Source organism: Nomascus leucogenys, chromosome 17 (assembly GCF_006542625.1).
Source record: "Nomascus leucogenys isolate Asia chromosome 17, Asia_NLE_v1, whole genome shotgun sequence".
In the NCBI taxonomy this organism is placed as follows: domain Eukaryota; kingdom Metazoa; phylum Chordata; class Mammalia; order Primates; family Hylobatidae; genus Nomascus; species Nomascus leucogenys.
Window position 1 is genome coordinate 34,358,035 of NC_044397.1, and position 17,132 is coordinate 34,375,166.

The following is a 17,132-nucleotide window of genomic DNA, read 5'->3' on the forward strand; positions in this document are numbered from 1 at the left end:
GCACACTTTTATGTTAAAAATTCAGCAAACTAGGGAGAGAAAGTTCCTCAATTTGATAAAGAGACTCTACAAAAAAACCCCACTTCATCTAAATCATCCTTACTGATGAAAGACTGAATGCCTCCCTCCTGATATTAGGAACAATTCAAAAATTCACCACATTTACTTGACATTATACTGGAAGTCCTAGTGCAATAGACAAGGTAAAAGAATTAAAAAGGCATACAGATTGGAAAGGAAATAAAAGAATTGTCTCTATTTTTCAAGTGACATAATTGTCAAGGTATAAAATCTCAAGGAATATACAAAAAGACTTCTAGAAATACTAAGTCAGTTCTGCAAGGTTCTATGATACAAGATCAACAAACAAAAACCAAGCACGTTTCTATGTACCAACAATCAATATCTGAAAATACAAGAAAAACATAATATCATTTACAGTCACTCCAACAAAAATGAAATACTTTAGCTGTAAATCCAACAAAACATATACAGGATCTCTATGCTGAAAACTACAAATTGTTAAAAGCAATCAGAGAAAATCTAAGGAAATGGAGAGGCATACTATGTTCATGAATTGAAAGACCAAACATAGTAAAGATAAAGACTTTCCCTAAATTGATCTATACATTTGATTCTTGTCAAAGTAACAGCATGTTTATTTGTAGACACTGAGAAACTCATTCTGAATTTTTATGGAAAAGCAGAGGACCAGGAAGAGCTAAAACAAATCTGAAAAAATAAGTCCATAAAAGTGGGAAGAATCACTCTACATGATGTTAAGAGTTACCGTACAGCTATTAGAGTCACCAGTTTGTTATTGGTGGAGGAATAAACACAGTGATCAATGGGACAGAATAGCAAATGAGATATGCAAAGAAATATGCCCAATTGATTTTTAACAATATGCCCACCTTTCCAAAAATGGCTTTGGAAAAATTGGACAGCCATAAGCCACAAAAAATGAACATTGATCTAAATCTCATACCTTATACAAAAAATAACACAAAATAGATAATAGAGTTACATTTAGTAGAGCATTAAACTTTATGACTTTTAGAAAAATTGGCAATATAGGAAGGAGGGCTAGGCAAAGAACTTTCAGACTTGACACCAAAAGTGCAATCCATAGATAAAAATTAATACATTAGCATCCTCAAAAAATGTTTGATTAAGAAAAGCTCTGATAAAGACCCTCTCAGAGAAAAAGACTTGTGACTGTAGGATAGCAGCAGGGAGCCATATGGAGATGGAACGGGTCTGCATCTTGATCGTGCTGGCCATTGCACAAATCTACAAATGTGATAAATTTGCATAGAACTACCCACACACTCAAGACCAGCCTGGCCAATATGGTGAAACCTCATCTCTACTGAAAATACAAAAATTAGCAGGGCATGCTGGTGCACACCTGTAGTCCCAGCTACTCGGGAGGTAGAGGCAGAAGAATCACTTGAACCTGGAGGCGGATTTTGCAGTGAGCCAAGACTGCGCCACTGCACTCCAGTCTGGGTGACAGAGCGAGACTCCATCTCAAAAAATAAACAAAAAACAAAAAAAAAATACACACACAAATGAGGGCACATAAAACTGGTGAAATCTGTATAAGCTCTGTGAACTGTATCAATGTCAATTTCTTGTACTATAGTAACATGAGTATACTGTATTTATAGTTATGCAAGATTGCAAGATGTTACCACTGGGGGGGACAGGATGAAGTGTACATGGAACCTTCCTGCACATTTTTTAGACAACTTTCTATGATCATATAAGAATTGTAAAATAAAAATTTAATCAATCAATGAGTATTTTAATTTCAAAAAATGGATGCTTACCCTCCGGTTTGTGAAGACAGAATAACATTCTTTCACTAGCACTGTTTTGATCATGTCGGGATCTGTGATAGCCAGCACAGGCTGTAGACCATCATAAAAACTGTGTGGAAAAAACAGAGTTGACCAAACATCAACAGCCTTATACTACAGCTGGAGCCAAACCCAGGAAGCCAGACTTTGATCCTGACATTACATAATCCCCTAGATGTACAATACACAGTAATCTTAGGTTCTAGTTCATTAGGTATAAGACACAGCAAGAGTCTGACACAGGAGCCACCCATGTCTTCATACGATGAAGGGTAATGTGGGCCAAACAGGGAAGAGACATTGAAAGACAAAAGAGCTCTTCAAAGAGATCATGGTTAGAAATGACAGGAGAGCATTCGTTAAGCTGGGTGGTGCATACATGGGTATTTCCCATGCCATTCTCCACAATGTTTCATATGTTTAAAATATTTCACTTTTAAAAAGAATATTAGGTCCGTGAAAAATTGAAGACAAGTAAGTCATCGAATGCTCACAAGGACTAAATGTGTCAAGGGCAGTTGTTGTGGGGCCCATGGACATCCAGAGCTGTGTGTTCTTTCTACTCAGTCGGGTTGCCTGTATGGGTCATGCCAGCTCCACAGCACCCTCAGGCAGCACTGTGGTTTCTGAGGACTTGATGAGACAAGATGAACTACAAAGAGGCAAAACCTTCTCCCTGATGCTTCTAGTGAATGAGCACACCACTGCACCTCTTCCACCACTCTTGCCAAACCTCTAGCCCCTCTGACAGGGAACAGCTGCTGCAGTTGGCTGAGGCCACCTTATAAAATCACAGTCCATCACCCCACCAGGAAACACAATGATTTAAGAATATTCAGCATTTCTTCAAATTCAGCAGAAAGGTATAGACAAAGATATACTCATATATCCTTCTATTAAAAAGTCTTTATATATTTTTTATTATACTTCTATAGGTGGGAATTGAACAATTAAAAAGTCTTGGCTTAAAGTTAATAATAAAACAGAATGAAAAATTCCACACTTACACAGAAAGTTAAAAAAAAAGAAACAGCAGAGCATGGTTTCCCAATCTGTTTCTCTATATCTCTCAACCCTTCTTTCAAAAGCATGTTAAATCCAAAGTTTAAATGAAAGAGTTTTGGCTTTTAATTTAAAGTGAATCGATGTGGGAAGGAGATGATGCCATGCATTTATGAGCACATATTCGAAGGGTCTGAGACAATGCATGTGATAAAAGGGCACCAAGGGAAGAAAAAAAGAAGAGGGGAATAGGCAGACACTGGACAGAAAGTGATGCTGGGAGTCCCTGGGCCACCAAAGCCTGGAGAAAAGTGGTAACCACAATGCTCCCAGCCTAGTTTAGACCGAAGACCTTAACACCTGGTGACATATGGGATCCTTGGTAGGACAAGTCTCAAAAATTCTACAATAGCCAGTGTGAACATTGTGAGAACCAAAATTATGGCAAACGTGTGTGTGTGTGTGTGTGTGTGTGTGTGTGTGTGTGTCAGTGTGTCTGTGTGCCTATGTGTGTGGTTAAAAACCTTGATAAATAAAGAAGGCTATGATGAGTGGATTCTCTTGCTTGTGTGCCTGATAACAAAACTATCACAAAATACTTGGCGAAACCACAAGCTTGCAGAAAGCCCAACCCAACCTTACACAAAAATATTTCTGCAAGGACACCTGCCCAGCAACTGCCTGTCCAACCTTGCTGTGCCGTCACCCTTGTTACGGATCTTTGTAGTGAAGGAGAACTATTTCAAAATCCATATGAAGTCCTCCTCATATTTTCTTTGGAACATCTTTGTCTACCTTTACCTCCCTGAATTTGTACATAGCTTATAATGGCACACAGATTCCCATTCTAATACTCTTCTCCCAAATACATGTCCTCTTCCTTCAGATAACCTCTCTGCAGTTAGGTTTGCCAGACCTTCATCCCAAGACACTCTTGTCTGAGACTGTCCTGTGTGCAGCGGGGTAAAGTCATCACAGAAACAAGTCTATACAATGGAAGCTTCCAGAATACTCACCCCCAGACTTTTCTGTACTTTTTATAGCATTCCATGTCAAATGTCCAAAAGCCCTGGGAGGAGAAACAAAATAATATTACATTATTATTTTAAATGTACTTAACCCTGCCTCTAATTGGGGCTGAAAACAGTCAAATCCAATGAAATTAGACTTGCTGGCAGTTAGAGGAAGCTTATTTAGATACGTCATAAGGGAAAGGAGAGAAAACAGAGGAGGTATTTGAAATGGGAAATTTAAAATTACTCTTGAATTTTCTCCAAGTGTTGTGGATACTGGATGACTTATCCTTGTGTATAAATACTAAGTAACTCCTTGTCTTTCTGATGTCTTTTTGCTTTTCCATGTGTTGTCTCTAAAATCTCATAAATCCCTGAATGATCACCTCCAGGGGCATGTGAAGAAACCGAGGATGAGGGAAAGTGAGTGAGCATCAGAAAGGAGCGTGCACTCTTTTATCTCTTTGTTCTTCATCCTTTTCATTTATTTCATGAGCTTGCTCTAGAATTCTAGCAGAATTGGAAAGTTACAGACACCAGGGACCTCTTTTAGTCTAGCAGATTTAGGTAAGTGTGAGGCATGTTTCTTGAGTGAGAAAATGAGTGAATGACAGAATGACAAAGTGGACTCACTTTCCAGTTTTCCAGCTTAAGATGGAAGTTCTGAGAAAATGTCACCCCTACACATCAAACACAGCAAATTACGACACTTGCTCAGAGTTTGCACTGAAACTTAAACCTTCCTGTTTCTACATTTCAGGGGTGAAATTTTAACTATGGAAAAGATGGTCTGAGGAATGTGTATCTTGGGGGTACATCTACTAAAGAGTTGACATGGGAAAGGTGGTGGGTGTCAGACCTCTGAGGCCAAGCCTGCAAGTATACATCCAGATGGCCTGAGGCAACCAAAAAACTACAAAAGACGTGAAATAGCCAGCTCCTGTCTTAACTGATTGACCAACCTTACAACATTTCATTATGACTTGTTCCTGCCCTGCCCCAACTGATCAATCTGTTGACCTCGTGACATTCTTCTTCTGGACAATGAGTCTTATGATCTCCCCAAATGCACCTTGTGACCCCCTCCTCTGCTGACAGTAGATGACCTCCTTTAACTGTAACTTTCCACTGCTTACCCCAGTCCTATAAAACTTCCCTACCCCTATCTCCCTTTGCTGACTCCTTTTTCAGACCAGTTGGCCTGCACCCAGGTGATTAAAGAGCTTTATTGCTCACACAAGGACTGTTTGGTGGTCTCTTCACACGGACGCACATGTCGTTTGGTGCCGAAGACCCGGGACAGGGGGACTTCTTTGGGAGACCGGTCCCCAGTCCTCACCCTCACTCCATGAGGAGATCCACCTACAACCTCGGGTCCTCAGACCAACCAGCCCAAGGAACATCTCAGCAATTTTAAATTGGGTAAGCGGCCTCTTTTTATTCTCTTCTCCAACCTCTCTAGCTATCCCTTCACCCTTCAATCTCTCCCTTCCTTAATTTCGGTTTCTTTCCCTTTCTGGTAGAGACAGAGGAGATGTGTTTTATCCATGAACTCAAAACTCCGGCACCAGTCACGGACTCGGAAAGACAGTCTTCCCGTGGTGTCTAAATCACGGCGGGGATGCCTACCTCATTTTTCACCCACATTTCCGAGGTGTCTGATCACTGAGGGGGTGCCTGCCTTGACCCTTCATCTTGGTTGCAAGTATCACCTCCCCTGGGTGGCAAGTACCATGCCCCCTCTCTCTATGTCTCTACCCTCTCTTTCCTCTGGGCTTGCCTCCTTCACTATGGGCAACCTTCCACCCTCCATTCCCCCTTCTTCTCCCTTAGCCTATGTTCTTCAAAACATAAACCCCTTCAACTAACACCTGACCTAAAACCTAAATGCCTTATTTTCTTCTGCAATACCACTTGGTCCCAATACAAACTTGACAATGCTTCCAAATAGCCAGAAAACAACACTATTGATTTCTCCATCTTACAAGACCTGGATGATTTTTGTCGAAAAATGGGCAAATGGTCTGAGGTGCCTGACATCCAGGCATTCCTTTACACATCAGTCCCTCCCTAGTCTCTGCTCCCAGTGTGACCTCTCCCAAATCTTTCTTCTTTTTCTCCTGTCTGTTCCTTCAGTCTCCACCCCAAGCTCTGAGTCCTTTGAATCCTCCTTTTCTATGAACCCATCTGACCTCTCCCCTCCTCCCCAGGCTGCTCTTTGCCAGGCTGAGCCAGGTCCCAATTCTTCCTCAGCCTCTGCTCCCCCACCCTATAATCCTTCTATTACCTCCCATCCTCACACCTGGTCCAGCTTACAGTTTCATTCTGCGACTAGCCCTCCCCTACCTGCCTAACAATTTCCTCTTAGAGAGGTGGCTGGAGCTGAAGGCATAGTCAGGGTACATGTGCCTTTTTCTCTATTGGACTTCTCCTAGATGAGTCAGCATTTAGACTCTTTCTCATCAGACCCCACTAAACATATACAGGAATTCTAATATTTAACTCGGTCCTGCAATTTAACTTGGAGTGACTTAAATGTCATCCTGACTTCTACCCTCTCCCCAGATGAATGGGAAACAGTTTATACCCTAGCTCAATCTCACACTGACACCCACTGGAGTCATGAGCCAGACCTTCAAGAAGGCATCAGGGCAGTTCCCTGAGAGGATTCCCATTGGGAATACCAGATGGACTCCCCTGGTACAGTTAGGTGAGATTACATTGTCTCCTGCCTAGTCGAGGGGCTCAAAAAAGCAGTATACAAAGCTGTTAATTATGACAAGCTAAAGGAAACTACCAAAGGTAAAGATGAAAATCCAGCCCAGTTCATCGCCCACTTAGCAGCTACCCTTAGACACTTCACAGCCCCAGACCCAGAAGGCCCAGAAGGTCGCCTAATCCTTAATATGCATTTTATCACCCAATCCGCTCCTGACATTAGAAAAACCTCCAAAAATTGGATTCCAGCCCTCAACCCCCAGAGCAGGACTTAATTAACCTCGCCTTCAAGGTGTACAATAATAGAGAAGAGGCAGCCAAGCAACAATGCATCTCTGAGTTACAGCTACTTGCCTCTGCTGTAAGACAACCCACAACCACGTCTCCAGCATACAAAAACCTTCAGAACATCCAAGCCACAGCTCCCAGGGGCTCCTTCAAAACCTTCTTATGGACCTTGCTTCAAATGCCAAAAGCCTGGCCACTGGGCCTCAGAATGCCCGCAGCCTGGGATTCCTCCTAAGCCGTGCCCTGTCTGTGTGGGCTCCCACTGGAGGTCAGACTGTCCAACTCACACTGCCGCTGCTCCTAAAGCTCCTGGAGCTCAAACCCAATGTTCCTTGGCCAACTCCTTCCCAGATCTCCTCAGCTTAGCAGCTGGAGACTGGCACTGCCCAATCGCCTTGGAAGCCCCCGGATCACCACGGATGCTAAGCTTCAGGTAACTCTTACAGTGTGGGGTAAGTCCATCCCCTGTTTAATTGATACATGGGATACCCACTCCGCATTACATTCTTTTCAAGGGCCTGTTTGCCTTGCCCCAGTAACTGTTGTGGGTATTGAGGTCCAGGCTTCTAAACCTCGTAAAACTCTCCAACTTTGGTGCCAACTTGGACAACATTCTTTTATGCACTCCTTTTTAGTTATCTTGATCTGCCCAGTTCCCTTATTAGGCCGAGATATTTTAGCCAAATTATCTGCTTCTCTGACTATTCCTGGATTACATCATATCTCATTGCTGCCCTTCTTCCCAACCCAAAGCCTCCTTCGTGTCTTCCTCTTGTATCCCTCCACCTTAACCCACAGGTATGGGACACCTCTACTCCCTCCCTTAAAGATGCTTTTTTCACTTTTCTCCTGTACCCCTCATCCCAGCCTCTCTTTGCTTTTACCTGGACTGACCCTGTCACCCATCAGTCCCAAAAGCTTACCTGGGCTGTACAGCCACAAGGCTTCTGGGACAGCCCTCGTTACTTCAGCCAAGCTCTTTCTCATGATTTACTTTCTTTCCACCCCTCTGCTTCCCACCTTATTCAATATATTGATGACTTTCTTCTCTGTAGTCCCTCCTTTGAGTCTTCTTAACAAAATACCATCTTGCTCCTTCAACATTTATTCTCCAAAGGATATTGGGTATCCCCCACCAAAGCTCAAATTTTTTCTCCATCCGTTACATACCTCAGCATAATTCTTCATGAAAACACATGTGCTCTCCCTGCTGATCATGTCCAGCTGATCTCTCAAACCCCAACTCCTCTACAAAACAGCAATTCCTTTCCTTCCTGGGCATGGTTGGATACTTTTGCCTTTGGATACCTGGTTTTGCCATCCTAACAAAACCATTATATAAACTCACAAAGGGAAACCTAGCTGACCCCATAGATCCTAAATCCTTTCCTCATACCTCTTTCCATTCCTTGAAGACAGCTCTAGAGGCTGCTCCCACAGTAGCTCTTCCTGACTCATCCCAACCCTTTTCATTACCCACAGCCAAAGTGCAGGGCTGTGCAGCCGGAATTCTTACACAAGGACTGGGACTGTGCCCTGTAGCCTTTTTGTCCAAACAACTTGACCTTACTGTTTTAGGCTGGCCATCATGTCTCTGTGCTGTGGCTGCCACCACCCTAATACTTTTAGAGGCCCTCAAAATCACAAACTTTGCTCAACTCACTCCCTACAGTTCTCATAACTTCCAAAATCAAGTTTCTTCCTCACACCTGATGCATATACTTTCTACTCCCTGGCTCCTTCAGCTATACTCACTCTTTGTTGTGTCTCCCACAATTACCACTGTTCCTGGCCTGGACTTCAATCTGGCCTCCCACATTATTCCTGATACCACACCTGACCCCCATGACTGTATCTCTCTGATCCATCTGACATTCACTCCATTTCCCCATATTTCCTTCTTTCCTGTTTTTCACCCTGATCACACTTGGTTTATTGATGGCGGTTCCACCAGGCCTAATCACCACTCACCAGCAAAGGCAGGCTGTGCTATATTATCCTCCACATCTATCATTGAGGCTACCACTCTGCCCCCCTCCACTACCTCTCAGCAAGCCAAACTCATTACCTTAACTTGGGCCCTCACTCTTGCAAAGGGACTACACATCAATATTTATACTGACTCCAAATGTGCCTTCCATATCCTGCACCACCACGCTGTTATATGGGCTGAAAGAGGTTTCCTCACTATGCAAGGGTCCTCCATCACTAATGCCTCTTTAATAAAAACTCTTCTCAAGGCCACTTTATTTCCAAAAAAAAGCTGGAGTCATTCACTGCAAAGGCCATCAAAGGACCTCAGACCCCATTGCTCAAGGCAACAATTATACTGATGAGAGAGCTAAAGAAGCAGCCAGTATTCCTACTTCTGCCCCTCATGGCCAGTTTTTCTCCTTCTCATCAGTCACTCCTATTTACTCTCCCACTGAAGTTTCCACCTATCAATCCCTCCCCACTCAAAGAAGATGGTTCTTAGACCAAGGAAAATATCTCTTTCCAGTCTCACAGGCCCATTCTATTCTGTCATCATTTCATAACCTCTTCCATGCAGGTTACAAGCCACTAGCCTGCCTCTTAGAACCTCTCATTTCTTTTAAGACATTTGCCCTGCATTTCACTCCATTCTTGGCTACCTTCCCCTTGTTCTTTGGACTCTCCTCCCAGTCCCCCTTCTTGTTTACTTATACCCAACCCCATGAATAGCAATGAAAGGTTGCTTGCAGACACTATGCGCTTTCTCATATACCATAAAAAAATCAAACCTCTGCCTCTATCCAGTTGCCCCATCAATCCCCATTACAACCTCTAATGGCTGATGCCCTCACTAAATCCCTAAGAGTCTGGATGCAAGACACCTCTTTTGGCACTCCCTCTCATCTTTTCACTTTGCATTTCCAGTTTTGCCTTGCACAAGGCCTCTTCTTCCTCTGTGGCTCTTCCACCGACATGTGTCTACCTGCTAATTGGACAGGTACATGTACACTAGTTTTTCTTATTCCCAAAATTCAATTTGCATATGGGACCTAACAACTTCCTGTCCCCCTCATGACACCAACTAGACAAAAAAGAGTTATTCCTCTAATCCCTCTACCTGTAGGGTTAGGATTTTCTGCTTCCACTATTGCCCTTGGAGCTGGAATAGCAGGTATTTCAACTTCTGTCACAGTTTTCTGTGGCCTAATGACTTTTCCACTAGCATTACAGATATATCACAAACTTTATCAGTCCTTCAGGCCCAGGTTGACTCCTTAGCTGTAGTCATCCTCCAAAATTGCCGAGGCTTTGACCTACTCACTGCTGAAAAAGGAGGACTCTGTATATTTTTCAATGAAGAATGTTGTTTTTATCTAAACCAATCCGATCTGTTATATGACAATATAAAAAAAGCTTAAAGCCGAAAAACTCGCCAGCCAGGCAAATAATTACACTGGACCCACCTGGACACTTTCTAACTGGGTGTCTTGGCTCCTCCCTATTCTTAGTTCCCTGATACCTGTTTTTCTCCTTCTCTTATTCAGGCCTTATGTCTTCCATTTGGTTTCTCAATTCATACAAGAACACATTCAGACCATCACCAATTATTCTATACAACAAATGCTACTTTTAACAAACCCACAGTACCATCCTCTGCCCCAAGATCTCCCCACAGCCTAAATTCCTATTCCTTGTAACTCATTATAAAATTTTCCTTAAGATGTCCACACAGCCCCTAATCCTGCTCGAAGAGCCCTGAGAAACATTGCCCATTATCTCTCCATACCACTCCCAAAAAATTTTTGCTGCCCCAACACTTCACCACTATTTTGTTTTACTTTTCTTATTAATATAAGAAGACAGGAATGTCAGGCCTCTGAGCCCAAGCCTGCACGTAAGATGGCCTGAGGCAACCAAAAACTACAAAAGAAGTGAAACAGCCAGCTCCTGTCTTAACTGATTGACCAACCTTACGACATTCCATTATGACTTGTTCCTGCCCTGCCAACTGATCGATCCAATTGACCTTGTGATATTCGTCTTCTGGACAATGAATCTTATGATCTCCCCACAATGCACCTTGTGACCCCCTCCTCTGCTGACAGTAGATAACCTATTTAACTGTAACTTTCCACTGCTTACCCCAGTCCTATCAAACTGTCCCACCCCTATTTCCCCTTGCTGACTCACTTTTTGGACTCAGTCGGCCTGCACCCAAGTGACTAAAAACCTTTATTGCTCACACAGAGTCTGTTTGGTGGTCTCTTCACACGACATGCATGAAAGTGGGGAAATTACTGCTTTTGCAGAGGGAAAAAATTTGGAATTCCTGGGCAGTAATTAGAAAACAAAGCCCTCACTTGGGAGAACTAGAATCTGAGAAACAAGCCTCAGGTATGCAGGAAAGATTATCTAAGCCAGAGAGCTGACGCTGCTGGCCATGTGGAAATGAGCTCATAATTTCCCATCCAGGGACCAGGCCCTGAACAGAGCATCAGACCAGGTTAGGCACAAAGGTTTGGCCAAATCTCACAGTCCATGTAGCACATATGACATTCTATTTAGTGAAATTAAATATTTAATAATTTTGTCAAATCATCCCTTTTCTAGTGATTTTGCATGTGATTCTGCCTTTGCATAAAAAATAAACCCACCAATTCATATCGTGCTTAAATATCTGAGGTTGATAGACAACCACTATCTCATCTCAGTTACATCCACTCCCTGCGCAGACTCACCCACAAGATGCAGCCTTTAAAGGAAAAGAAGTAAAGCAGAACCCCTTTGTTCTGTGTCTCAAAGTGGCAAAAGATGTCATGGGGATTAAGAGCTCTGGTAGAGTCATGGAAATACCCTCAGGGAATTTAGCATTTTTTGGAGAGGCTTCAAGCGGGTGCAAATGACCCAATGGTAAATACTTGTGCTCCCTAATAAAACTGAGTTTCAAAGCTGTGCAGAAGGAAGAGAAAAAAGGCTCCTCATGAGCTCTTGCTACAGAGAGAAGGGTTTTACTCTCATGTCCACAGATAAACCACGATCAAGGACTCCTGTTCCTACTTTTAATACTAACTAAGTATGACTGTACCTTCCTGGGAACCTGCTGTAGCAGAAAGGAAATGCTCTTTATGGTGCTCACAAAGTGTACACACCAAGTTGTGAACATCAGATTGCTGATCTACCTGAGATTTGGGCTGTTCAACTGCAGCAAGCCAGAGGTTCCTGAGAGTTAGCAAGAGAGCCCCTGTGTAAACCTTGCCATGCTCTGGGTGATGCCTACACACTGTTTCTGAAAGTATAAAACCTCAGACCTTCCTCCTGATGAGAAGCATTTTTACTGATGGAACTAAGCTGCTCTTTGCAATCGTAAGAAGCAAAAGAGGAAGCTCAAAAACACTCACCTTACGGAAGGACCAAACATTTCCCAAAAAAGGCAGAGGTGTGGGCCCTGGAATTCCAAGTTTCTTAAAAAGTCCATGTGAATGGGTTCCATATCTACAAAGTGAAACAGAAATCAGGTCACAGGGATTGTGACTTTATAGATATAGGGGCTGGTGAGTCACTGACTGAGGAACTGGAATGCTTAAGAGAAGGAGGTAACATTAAGGCAAGAAGTAATAACAGTAACTCCAAGGGCAATGATTATATTTGTTCATCAGGTCCTTTCCCGCCTCCACCATGGGACACGAAAAAATCACAATGATAAGCTCAAAGCAGCTGGAGTCTTCATGGTCCCAATCCTGGAATTAATACTTGATAAATATTCTCAAATGTGAGTGTTCCTGAGAGGTTCAGGCAGGAATTCCTCCAGGGTACTTCATTCCTTTATGTCTTTTTAGAAAGTGAACTCTTCCTTGATTTTGGGATTCTCGTTCTAGTAGAAGGGGTGAGAATTTTTTTTTGTCTTCTGCAGTAATGGTGAGATTTTGCATCACTGCATCCACTCAATCACAGGAGGTCACTGAGAGCCTATGGTGACCCTGTCTTTAGAATTTGCTCAGAGGCTTTTATGCTTTCCCTTCCCTCTAAGCTCTGACCCTATTTTAGGATCTGGCCTTTCTTAAACCTTCATTCACAGAGAGGTCTTGGAGGAGTCACAGAGTCCTTATTTCTACAGATTGACAACTGTGCTCAAGGCTTCCATTGGCCTTATGGAAATGTGGGCACCTTTCAGCTACACCCTAGTCTCTGTGGTCAGATAATCTGGTTGGATTGAGCTATTGGGGAGGATGACTGACTCATATTTCCCTGAGTGACACTGTGCAGAAGAATCACAGCTAAAGAACCAGGACATTCCTCCTCTTGTGGAATCTAGCCTTCCAACTAGTGATATTCACCTGATAAGTGCAGTGCCAGTGATATGGTCTGAATCTGTGCCCCTATCCAACTCTCATGTTGAAATGTAATCTCCAATGCTGGAGGTTGGGCCTGGTGGGAGGTGATTGGATATAGGGGCAGTTTACCATGATTTAACACCATTCCCACTTGGGTGCTGTCCTCATGACAATGAGTTTTTATGAGATCTGGTGGTTTATAAGTCTGTAGCTCCTCCTCCCCACCCTCTCTTGCTTCAGCTCCAGCCATGTAAGATCTGCCTGCTTCTCCTTCACCTTCTGCCATGATTGTAAATTTCCTGAGGCCTCCCTAGGGGCAGAAGTCGCTATGCTTCCTGTACAGCCTGCAGAACCATGACACAATTAAATCTCCTTTCTTTATAAATTATCCAGCCTCAGATATTTCTTTATAGCAATGGGAGAAAAGACTAGTACAGCCAGACATGCTCATTTTTTTCAAGGTAATCAATCACCAAGCAGTCAGTTTATTGCCTCTGCACGTCAAATATCTCTGTAGGAAAACTCATTTATGCTGGTGCTCCCTATGACAGGCCTGGTTGCAACTCTTATTTGATGGGTCATGTATGGACTCCCCCAGTTGGGGGTTCTGGATGTGTGAAGACCTTCCCAGTCTGATGTTATTGAGGGGTGGAAGACTGGAGGAAGAAGAAAGGCTGATGGAAGAGGTCACCAGCCATCAGTTCAACCATGAATCTGCTAGTCCCACAAGGTTGTTCCCAGAGAGGCAAGTCAGCAAAATGCGGCTGAAAAGCATGGTGTATATAAATGGATCCATATGCCTCATATGTGCTTTCAGCTAAAAGACAGGCACCTTCTAATGTCCACGTACCTTCCTGTTGATAGCAAAAGATGCAGTATTCCACGTAGGTAACCACAAAATGTTCCAGACAGTTCAATTAAGACCTTGTTTTCTCTTCTTTAAAGCGTTGCCCTTAAGGCAGTATAGGTTCCAAACATTCTGTACAAATCCGGTGACTCTTATAATATGTGGTAAAATACAACTGAGAAATGGCATGGAGGCTCGTGTTTGGAGAACCCAGCAGAGACAGCATAGCCAGGCCCAATAGTGCATTTGGATCCTTGCCCCAGAACAGTTAGTGGAAGTGTGTGCACCATCTACCAAAACCAGGGTGGCCTTGGGTTTTCCCACCCCTGTTCCTTCCTTTGTTGTCACAGCCATGGCAAATCGATGACACTAATCTCTGCTTCTAAACTTTCTACAAGTTACATGATCTCTCAGGCCAGGACAAACTACTGAGTTAATGTGTCAGCAGCATCGGCCCCCGAGGAAAGATCTAGGTGAGCGTCTAGACTCACATCGTTCCATGTCAAGGCAGAGGCTAGGCTGGGCAAACTGTTTAGTTTCTTTCCAGCTCTCCTCTGTTTGGTAGAGTAATGCTGCTTTCAGTTACAATGAAGAGGCTAACAGAAGAATCAGTCATCTATTGCATGTAATTGTATAGGCCTAAGAAGGGCATGGTCTACACTACAGCTTCTGAATCCTGGCCTGTACGGGCATGGTTTAAGGCTAAGGTATTGTCTGCCTGACTGCCAGAATCTGTAGCGACAGCCCCACAACATCACCAACCACACACAGAGTGACACTGATGGTGCCCCTGTGTCCAGGCTTCAAGCAGATGAGATGCCAACATGTTTGTCCTTCAAGTGACTTCCACTAGGGGGCCAGGACCCATGAATATCTATTTGGAGTTCTACCCTGAGGGGTGAGGAATATTTTCTCACTTCATACGGATCCTACCTGGATGCTTTTGCTATCATCACTGGCTCACAGTCTTGCTTAGTTCCTAGCCCTGAGAGTTTAGGATAACCTGCTAAGCAGGTGTATTTGAAATGGGGGTATTAAAATAAACTCTTGGGAAAGTATTTTTAAAAAGACATCTGCAATCTTGTGCTAGAGATATATATTTGTGCATTAGACTCATATTCCTGACATTATTCTGGAAAGGTGAGGTTATTTTATACACATTTATTGCCACAGATCCTGAACTAATAGCCCTCTTTAATCATCCAGAAGGAACATGCTGGAATTAGTCTATCTCCAAAAAAATCTGACTTTAAAAAGGATGAATTTAAGCCATATCAATTCATGTTGAAATGCCAGTAGATGGAAACTATGTTACCACAACTTACTGAATTGCTAACTTTTCTTTGAAAGAATTAAAATGAGGTTTGTATTTTCTGTTTCCATGTGACCGTGATTCCTTACTCTTAGTAACTGTGAAACTGAGTTAGAAGTAAAATGTGATAGGCGGGAAACCTCCACTACACACAGTAGGGAGTGACTCTTCTCTCCACCTGCTCTAGGATGCCAGGATCTCACCGGCGAGAAGATTCATCCTCTTCTCCTGCAACTTAAAGGGAAAAATGTAAAATCCAAATTCTGGTTTAGTAAGCTGGGTCCAAACCATTGTCTATTAGATTATCCTCAATCAATGCTGTCCCTAAACTGTTCCTTCCACTAAAGATGGATGGGGGAGATGCTTATTTATTCCTTTACAGATCTGCAAAAGATCCATCATAACCTCTATATGTTTGTAGCGTCCAACACTTAAGCTACTTCTCCTTGAAAAAAAATAAAAATAAAAATAAAGTGAAATAAAAATTGTTTTCTTCAGGTCTTAGAGTTTTTAAGATAATGAATATGTTTGGTGAATCTCTAAGAGGGATCTAGTGTTCCTCTGTCTTTTATTTTTTATAAGTCAGGTTAATTAAATAAAATATAATGCAATATAATATGACATCATATTTTAGTGTACAGTTTGATGCATTTTGACAATAAAGATATAAAACATTATCACCTTTACAAGTATCCTTGTATCCCTTTGTAGTCAATTCCCACTCTTTCCCTGAGTCACTGTTTTCTGACCTTATCATTTTTGCTTTTCTTAGCATTTTATATGAATAGAATCCTATAGAATGTGGCCTTTTGAGTCTGGCTTCTTTTACTTAGCATGATGTTTTTGAGATTTATCAGTGTTGTCGTATGTATCAATGGTTTGTTCCTTTTTATTGCTTACTAGTAGTAGTATAGATATACCATAATTTCTTTATTCATTGACCAGCCAAGACATTTGAGTTGTTTACAGATTGTGGCTATTATGAATAAAACTGTTATGAACATTGGCATATAAAAAAAAAAAGAAAATCTTTTTTTTTCTTTTTTTTTGAGACGGAATCTCACTCTGCTACCCAGGCTGGAGTGCAGTTGCATGATCTCAGTTCACTGCAACCTCCTCCTCCCAGGTTCAAGCAATTCTCCTGCCTCAGCCTCCCAAGTACCTGGGACTACAGGTATGCACCACAATGCCAGCTAATTTTTGTAATTTTAGTAGAGACAGGGTTTCACCGTGTTAGCCAGGCTGGTCTTGAACTCCTGACCTCAGGCAGTCCACCTGCCTCGGCCTCCCAAAGTGCTGGGATTACAGGTGTGAGCTACCACGCCTGGCCTGAACATCCTTTTTCGTCTTCAAAACAGATAAGAGAAAGAGAGGCCTGATTAGCACCCCAAGTCCAAGGAAACAGAGAAGAGGAGCCTGAGCAGTTACTCACAGATAGAGGAGTATCAGGCTGACAGCCAGGAGAAGCCAGGTTTCCATGGCCAAGTTTGGGATGAGATCCATCACTACTTTCCTTCCTTATCTCTCTCTTCTGAGTCTTTTTTTCAGCAGCGTGCTGCTGTTTGCTGGGCTGTGTGCGTGGAGCGTTCCTGCCCTGCACAGCAGTGATTCAATGAGGCTGTTGGATTGTTTATGTGGTGGAGAAGGAGGCAGGGCTGGAGCTGCAGCCAGTAGCAGGGCCCCCTGTGATCGACCTGCAGTTGGAAGAGGCTTCTCCACCTTGGCAGTTGGCAAAGAATCACACACACACACCACTCACTGACCTCCTTTGAGTTCATATTC

The 17,132-nt window shown here is 42.9% G+C and overlaps 1 protein-coding gene across 1 annotated transcript; it reads right to left on the reverse strand.

Moving 5' to 3' along the window:
* Window positions 1-21: 21 nt before the first annotated feature.
* LOC115830956 (cytochrome P450 3A8-like) lies at window positions 22-16,853 on the reverse strand. Its single transcript, XM_030796953.1, has 5 exons — window positions 16,783-16,853; window positions 12,259-12,352; window positions 3,884-3,936; window positions 1,836-1,935; window positions 22-1,293 (listed from the first exon to the last, which is right to left on the reverse strand). The coding sequence occupies exons 1-5, from the start codon at window positions 16,851-16,853 to the stop codon at window positions 1,102-1,104; spliced, it is 510 nt and encodes a 169-aa protein (XP_030652813.1). The 3' UTR covers window positions 22-1,101.
* Between the last annotated feature and the right edge of the window lie 279 nt (window positions 16,854-17,132).

Excerpts from the sequence above, each read along its gene's own strand:
- LOC115830956 (XM_030796953.1), bottom strand. The coding sequence starts at position 16,853 with ATGGATCTCATCCCAAACTTGGCCATGGAAACCTGGCTTCTCCTGGCT. Across the intron at positions 3,937-12,258 it reads ATGTTTGGTCCTTCCGTAAG|GGCTTTTGGACATTTGACAT; the intron begins GTGAGTGTTTTT and ends TTCTCCTCCCAG. Across the intron at positions 1,936-3,883 it reads AAGTACAGAAAAGTCTGGGG|TTTTTATGATGGTCTACAGC; the intron begins GTGAGTATTCTG and ends TTTTCCACACAG.